General features: G+C 32.6%; 1 protein-coding gene across 1 annotated transcript in view; it reads right to left on the bottom strand.

The window, feature by feature from the left end:
- Positions 1-9,101, bottom strand: part of LOC107693640 (canalicular multispecific organic anion transporter 2-like) — a 60,231-nt gene that overhangs the window by 13,409 nt on the left and 37,721 nt on the right. Inside the window, 5 exon segments of the mRNA XM_016493092.1 lie at positions 5,440-5,750; positions 6,692-6,899; positions 7,292-7,445; positions 7,868-7,985; positions 8,720-8,891. Coding sequence (XP_016348578.1) covers positions 5,440-5,750; positions 6,692-6,899; positions 7,292-7,445; positions 7,868-7,985; positions 8,720-8,891 — 963 coding nt within the window.

Raw genomic sequence — 9,101 nt, 5'->3', positions numbered from 1 at the left:
TGTGATGTTTTTATCAGCTGTTTGGACTCTCATTCTGACGGCACCCATTCACTTGCAGTGAGACACTGATGCAATGCTACATTTCTACAAACCTGATGAAGAAACAAACTCATCCTGATCTGGGATGGATTGAGGGTGAGCACATTTTAATGTCTGGCTGAACTATTTCTTTAACAGCGGGACACACCATCAATCCACCTCTTACTCGTGGACTCTTATTATGCCTCACATCCCCAGTTCTTTACAACTTATAAGTCCTGTCTGTTACAGTATGTGTGCTAGCATTAGTACTGACAGCTACACTGTTAGTGTTAGAGGAGCATACAGTATGAATGTGAATGGAGACTGGACTGATGACTGATGAACTGATGAAATGATGAGATGCAGCACAGCAAAACATCCATGTTCAGTAGAAGACAAATGAATTCAGTTCTACTCCTGCAAAGCTAACTCTACAGTAAACGGCTGTTCTTCACCCACCTTCAATACTTTTCAAAAGTAAGTGATCGTTCTCATATTATGAGTGATAATATGGAATATGACGTTTTGCACAAAGTGCTGCTGTCGCTACAGAAAATATATTGTTTACTATATGCCAAAATACTAAGAAATTCATATACATTTTTAATAATAATAATAATAATAATAATAATTATTATTATTATACATTATTGCCATAATTTGTTCAATTATATAATAATAATATTAATAGTAGTAATAATATTAATTGATAAGCATTGATTATATTAATCATAATATTAAAAATAATAATGATAATTTATTGCAATATTTTATTAAATGATATAATAATAGTCATTAGTAGTAGTAGCAGCAGCAGCAGCATTATATAATTTAATACATTTTTACAATAATAATACAATTAATAATAATAATAGTTTAGTAAACGATACAGTAATAAACAATTAATATTAGTGGTAGTATCAGTATTACATAATTTAATAAATTACTGCTAAAATGTATTATTACTATTATAGTTGTTGTTAATATTAATAATAATAATTTATTGCAATAGCATAGTTATTTATACAATAATAACAATATTTTTTGTAGTAATTAATTAATTTTTATCCTAGTAATTATTATTATTATTATCATTATTATTAGTAGTAATAGTATATGATTTAACAAATTATTGTAATCATTTATATTTTTTAATAATAATAATAATAATAATAATAATAATAAATGATTGCAATATCAGTAAATAGTAATAATATAATAGTAATAACCGACTGTAATAATAGTAATAATTATCATCATTATTAGTAGCAGCAGCAGCAGTATTATATCATTTGATAAATTATTACAATAATGTATTATTATTATTGTCTTTCATATTCTTAATAATAGCAATAATAAATCTTAATAAATTATACACTAATAATAATAATAATAAAAGAACACCTTTCACTCAAATGACTACACTGTTCATATAATTTACAATAATAATAAAATCTAAAGCACAAGGATTTGCATTATACAGTAAGCTCTGTTACTGTACGCTGTCAGAAACTCAAGAAGGTGTTTCGGTAAAGAACAGCCACGACTAATCGATCAGAGAGACGAACCAAACCACACAGAGTCCAACTACAACACGAGGACAGTGATAATGCAGCTAGAACACAACAACAACAACAACACACATTAGAATGCTGTATTAACGAGTTAGCAGACTTATTTCTATTTACCTGGACCCACCAATAGAGCAGCATTAACGGCACTATGACTATGAGGAACACAGGGGTGAGGGCAGAGCATACGATCAGCACATTTACTGTGTACCAGAAAGTGCGCATCCAGATATCAATATTCTCGGGAATGACAGAGTCTATCGTGTCCACGTCTTTGCTGAAGCGGTTCAAGATTCGCCCCGAGGGGGTGGCCTCGAAAAAAGCCTGCGGGGCCCTCAGAACGGCGTGGAGCATGTGGAGGTGCGTGGCGTGGGCCGCCTTCAGCATGCTGCACGCACGACACAGTAAACAGCTGGCCAGAATCAGCGCACCTGTTGAAGGGGCAGCACACGGGTTAGTCTCCTATATATTCTCTCTCGCTCACCGCTGCTTCAGACAAGCACTACTGTACTGTACGTCCTCATCTAGGAGAGAAACAGACTCGGAAAGCAGGAGTGTTTCTGTTGCGCTTCTGAGAAATTCAGCATTGAAAAGAATATAACATTCACATTTTACATTAAAAAAAAATATGAAATTATATTTTGTAGCTTAGGTGTTCAAAGTCTCCTATATATTCTCTCTCGCTCACCGCTGCTTCAGACAAGCACTACTGTACTGTACGTCCTCATCTAGGAGAGAAACAGACTCGGAAAGCAGGAGTGTTTCTGCTGCGCTTCTGAGAAATTCAGCATTGAAAAGAATATAACATTCACATCTTACATTTAAAAAAATATGAAATTATATTTTGTAGCTTAGGTGTTCAAAAGCTTGCGGTTGGTAAGAAAGGATTTTAATTATTTTTATTTAATAAGGATGCATTCAATTGATAAAAAGTGACATTTATATTGTTACAGTAGATTTCTGTTTCAAATAAACGCTGATCTTTTGAACTTTCTGTTCATCTGTGAATCCTGAAAAATAAAATGCATCACAGTTTCCACAAAAATATTGTGCAGCACAACTGTTTTCAACATTGATAATAATCAGAAATGTTTCTAATAATCAGCATATTAGAATGATTTCTGAAGATCATGTGACACTGAAGACTGGAGGAATGATGCTGAAAATACAGCTGCACATCACAGGAATACATTACAGTTTAACAGATATTCATATAGAAAACAGATGTTTTACATTGTAATAATATTTCACAATTTTTATTGTATTTTTGATCAAATAAATGCAGCCTTGCTGAGCAGAAGAGACGTATTTCAGAAACATTAAAAAACCTTGCTGAACGCAAACTTCTGAACAGTAGTGTAGTTTCATCTGGGAAGAATTTGGGATGGATGGATATTTTTTTTTGAGAAAACAGTAATAATTGAGATATTACTCTGCAAAAAAATATATAATAATAATTAAATAATAAATAGATAAATAATAAATATCTATCTATATATAAAAATAAATTATAGGCAGATTTTATTTTATTTTTTACTTGTTTTAAACTATGAAAACCACAACGTAATTTTGCTTCTCAAGTAAATTAATCTTGATTTAAGAATGTTTAGATATTCACTGGAAAACGACAAAAATACTGAGTAGAAAGATCTAATTTGTGATAATAGCTAAGATAAGTAACTAAGAACTGTATGTAATCACTAGATTAATAACTCTACTAAAGCATTGCTCTCACCCATACAGAAAACATACATGCATCATTCAGTAACTCATAGTTAAATGAGTGGAGAAGTGTCTGTGTGTTTGCTGATCAGCAGAGGGTGCTGATGAAGCACAGCAGAGGACACACACTCCCAGAGTCCCGGTGAGTGTGTGTGTGTGTGTGTGTGTGTGTGTGTTTGAGTGTGTGTGTGTGTGTGAGTGTGTGTGTGTGTGTGTGGTGGTTTGTGCTCATCAATGAGTGTGAGTGTCAAAGCAGCAGAACTCCGTTGAGGAGGAACAGGAAGCAAGCTCTCGCATGAGACACGAGACAGACACGGCTTTGCTCAGGCTCTGTCAAAATCTGATCTTTAGGACCGAGTGTCTGCGTATGATAACATCAGATCTGTGTGTTCACACACTGTCACGCAGATACTAATCTACAAAGTGAAAACTTTTTTTTTTTTACCCCACTGACAGATATAGCAGAAAAAATATAATAATAATAATAATAATAATAATAATAAATAATTGCAGAAATGTAGTGAATTACATAATAATACAAATTATAATAATAAGAATAAAATTACTAGCCCGTTTTGGTTTCTGTAGTGCTAAACTTTAATTTTGATTCTGATTATTTACAAATCCTCACTTCATTCACATTTTAGTTATATATTCAATATTTTGTTGGCAATACAACATGAACCAACATATGGAATATTAGAATGTTTTTATCAAATATTTTATATTTTATTTTAAAAATTACATAAAACACTGCAAAAAAAAATTTTTTTTTTTTTCAAAATGATCAGTATTTCTGTCGCTTTCCAGTATAAATATCTGAAAATTCTTAAATCAAGATACATTTACATTGCAAAAGTCAGGACTTTAAGTCTTGTATCAAAATGCATCAAAATGAATTAAATTTCAGCTTAAACGTGAAAACATGAAAAAATGTAAAAGAAAAATCTAAAAAATGTAAGGCCAATGGGGTCAGAAAAATAAACTTAATTCAAAGTATAATAATATTAATAATAATAATTGCAGAAATGTAATGAATTACTTAATAATAATAATAATAATAAAATTACTGCAAAAATGTAGTGATTTATATAATAATAATAATAATAATAATAATAATAATACATTCTTACAAAAATTTAATTATTTAATAATAATAATAATAATATGGGGTCAGAAAAATAAACTTAATTCAAAGTAACTAGTTTATTTTGTTACCCCATTGACAGATAATTTTTCTTGAATAATAATAATAAAATTACTGTTAAAATTTAGTAAATTAAATAATAATAATAAATTATTGCAGAAACATAGTGAATTTATATAATAATAATAATAATAATAATAATATTAATAATAATAAATAATTGCAGAAATGTAATGAATTACTTAATAATAATAATAATAATAAAATTACTGCAAAAATGTAGTGATTTATATAATAATAATAATAATAATAATAATAATAATACATTCTTACAAAAATTTAATTATTTAATAATAATAATAATAATATGGGGTCAGAAAAATAAACTTAATTCAAAGTAACTAGTTTATTTTGTTACCCCATTGACAGATAATTTTTCTTGATTTAAGCTTAAACTCACTTAATTTTGATATATTAAAATGTAAAAAAAATTATAATAATTATATATATATGTCTCAAATTTACATACAATAACATTTTTCCTGAAGGATCTTAATAAACAAGTCCGTAATAACTTAAAATCATTGTCTACTTTAATTAAACGCAGAGATGTTTAAAAAAATAAGAAAATAATATTTATGCAGCGTATGAGCAAAAATGCGCTCTTGTGTGATTTTATAGTTATATTTATATATATTTCTAAACTGACAAAATAAATGCTAGAAATCTGAAGCAACCATTCAGTCTGAAACAAGTAAAAAACCAATGCTATATTTGACTAAGTGCATGAATATCAGATGTTCCCGCCGGTCTGAGCAAAGCCGTACAGTCAGACATACAGTATACAGGAGGAAATCACAGGGTTAGACTCTGATGAACCGTGCACACGCTCTAATACTCCTCGAAAGGGATCTGGAATGCAAACGTTATCCGCTTTCATCCAGAATCGTGTAGAGCTGCAACAAAAGGGAAAAATACCTGCACAAAGAAGTAAATCAAGGCCAGAGGGCCAATGACCAGCGCGAATATAGGAGTACTGAATATGATAACGATCATGGTGGACAGAGAGGCAAAGAAGGTGCCCAGGAACATCAGGACGGTGGATGGCAGGACCTCGTCGATCACGTAAATGTCCTTGGAGAAGCGGTTGATGATCCGGCCTATAGGAGTGGTGTCAAAGAAAGACTGGGGCGTGTGAAATTTGTTGTCCAGCAGGGTCTGATGCAGCTTGCGTGCGGCCTGGATTTTCCCCAGAGCCAGAGTAAAGGAGGAAAACATAACCAGGACGCCTGTGTTAGAGAGAGGGCACAGCGTCACTAGCAGTGCTGGGGAAACTTACTTTTAAAAGTGATGCATTACAATGTTCCGTTACTCCATAAAAAAGTAACTAATTACGTTACTTAGTTACTTTTTATGGAATGTAATGCGTTGCGTTACTTTTGTGTTACTTTTTAAATCTGGACAGGGCTTGCTTGTTTGATTTAAAATACAAAAGTTCTATTTTTGGCAAATATAAAAGCCTTTCACACCAAAAGTGAAATGAATAAGCCTCAGGCTGAAGGGAAAGTAATAGTACGTCCGTACAGTAGAACGCAGAAGAAGACATTTCAACACACTTCAGCAATAAACAAAGTCACACAAATGTTTGTCTAGAGTAATTTGTGCTTATTAGTACGGTTGAACTGGATCATCGAAGCTCAGAAGCAAATAGATTGGGATTAAATACATAAAGGATATTTGTGTTGTTTAACATTTAATTATTGCAGGTTTGCGTCATATTCTGAGTTGCATTATTTTTATTCATTTTGAGGAATACTGAATCTCTGTTTTTTTTTTTGTGAGTGAGATGAATTAATGCATATTCATATTTATTTTAGAACTACAGTAACATCTGATTTCTCTCAACATGCGGACAGGAGAGCTGCCAATCAATAAATTGGAAAAAAAAGTAACTTGCGTTACTTATTTGAAAAAGTAACTCAGATATTCTCTTGTCAATTAAAAAGTAATGCGTTACTTTACTAGTTACTTGAAAAAGTAATCTGATTACGTAACTCGCTACCCCCAACACTGATCGTTATGATTTCTCCTTTTAATTCCAGTGAGGCAGCATGTGTGCTTGGATTAACATTATGCTGTGTTTTCATGTTTGGGTGAACTGTGCCTCAGTTGTGATGTGAATGAAGTGTTCAGTCAGTGTCTGGCAGTATAACAGAGACTCTGGCTGTACCTTGTGAGATGCCCAGCGCGGCGTAGACCCCGACCCTCATGTGCACTCTGTCCTGCGTGCGGTTGAGCAGCGCGTCGTTCGTCCACTCGCTCAGCCAGACGTTGGCTCCGATGGAGGTGGCGCTCTGACAGCCGTACAGAACACAGATGAAGAGCGACAGCAGCGGCCCGACTGCCTTCGCATACTCCCAATACACCTTCAGCTTCACCTGCAACACACACGCACTCACATTACACCGGTTCGTTTAGATGCATAACTAGCCTGGTGTAGGTCACCAAACTGAACGTCAACAGCACTTTCTGCAAATCTGGTAATAAGGCGTGAAACAAAGCATGAAAGTCAGTAAAAGCAGGTGAGTGACATTCAGAATATGTGCAATATGTTAAACTAGCAATTATATTTATTACCAGCCACTGGCTAATTATTTATTATCCCTATTTGCACAATGTAGGACAAGTCTAAATGCATTTCAAAACACCGCTTTTTGCAATTTTTTGCAGTCTGTCAGGATTTGTATTTATATATATCTGGCTGTGAAATCAGTTTTGTGTGGCTGTTGAGTTCTAGTCCTCCAGGAGAGGGCGGTCTGGAGTCACTAACCCGTCCCGTCTCAGTCGTCTCAGCCTGGATGAGCTTCTCCACCTTCAGCTCCTTCTTCTCACTCGGAGACTCCGGGTGTCTCCTCTCGCTGCAGCGCCGGCGCCGGGACATTTTCTTCGGGTTCTCCGGATCATTCGACATGATGCTCATCTGCCTACAAGAGACAGAACCCAAAACTCATGCACTCATATGAGAGATATTCAGATGATTATTTTGGACATGTATAAACCCCTGAAGATCATCATCTACCTCTTAAATGCAACAGTCACTTCCACATACTATTATGGAAGGCTGCTTTATAATTTAAAGCAGCTTTATTAATCCTCTAACATGCACGCATCTAAAGATGATGCTTATTTACAATCATTCGAAGAATAAACATAGCTGGCCATTAGCGTCCAACTGGCTTCTTTCTGTTCCACTGAATGTGATACTAAGTGGTTTTTAACTGGAAATACAACATGCAAATTGCATGAAGTTAAAAGCAGTGTTTGCCGAGAGCCACGTTTGGTAAAAGCAGACGTCACAAAGCCAAAGCAACTGGCAGAGCGAGAGGCATTACAAATGCATGATTACCTCATGAACTGTCTGCGCGCCTCGTTGACTACAGGCTCGTTATCCACCATATCTGTGTGATTACTGAGAGCATCGTCAGGAAACTCCTCCTCCTCCTCATCAACCAACAAATCTGAATGAAAGCAATAAATACAAATAAAATATAAATACTTAATAATACATATATAAAAATTAACGATTATATCTAAATAACTGAATAATAAACATTTTATATTATTTATTACAAATAGATAACTAATTTAATGCATATTTTATAATATATGAATGAATGAATGAGTATCTGAAAAACCATCAGGAGTCAAAGTGATAAAAACATATGTAAGATCAAAATGAAAGCAATAAATAATTACAAATAAATATAAAAAAATTACATCTAAATATATTAAATAATTTTTTATATGTGAATTATATATAAATGATAATATGCATTATAAACAAATAAATGTATGCACTTATAACATGTTATAAATTATCTAAATATATGATTAATATATATGTATTACAAATAAATAAAAATATATAAATTATAAATATTTAATATGTATTATAAACAAATAAATACTATCTAAATATATGAATAAGAAATATTTTATATGTATTACAAATACATAAATACAATTATATATATAAATATATAAATGATACATATTGAATAATATATTACAACTAAATAAAATAATATCTAAATAATAAATATTTTATAAGTATAAGTACTAATTATATAAATAATACATATATAATAATATGCATCATACATAATTTATATATTTAATTTTATATTATTATATTTAAAATAAATATATAATAAATAGTTTGTAATATGTATTGTAAATAAATAAATATTTATATAATCGTCTTCGATGATATCCTCGAGAGAGTAGTTTCTGAGGAACTCTGCAAAAGCTCCATTCTGTTTGAGCAGATCCTGATAGGAGCCCATTTCTGACACGCGCCCCTCCACCAGCACCAGGATGTTGTGCACCTGCGGCAGGAAGCTGATGCCGTGAGTCACCAGAATCCTGGTCTGCGAGAGACACGCCACATCGCTTTACCCTGCTCTGCTACATCACAAGACAACATTTCTGACCCTGGACCACAAAACCAGTCATAAGGGTCAATTTTTTAAAATCTGAAATTAATAAGCTTTCCATTGATGTATGATGGTTCGTTAGGATAGGACAATATTTGGCCGAGATACAACTATTTGAAAATCTGGAATCTGAGGGTGCAAAAA

This window comes from Sinocyclocheilus anshuiensis, unplaced genomic scaffold, assembly GCF_001515605.1.
Source record: "Sinocyclocheilus anshuiensis isolate Anshui unplaced genomic scaffold, SAMN03320099.WGS_v1.1 scaffold546, whole genome shotgun sequence".
Taxonomy (NCBI): domain Eukaryota; kingdom Metazoa; phylum Chordata; class Actinopteri; order Cypriniformes; family Cyprinidae; genus Sinocyclocheilus; species Sinocyclocheilus anshuiensis.
Note: the sequence above shows the minus strand (reverse complement) of the source record. Positions and strands in the feature narration are given on the sequence as shown.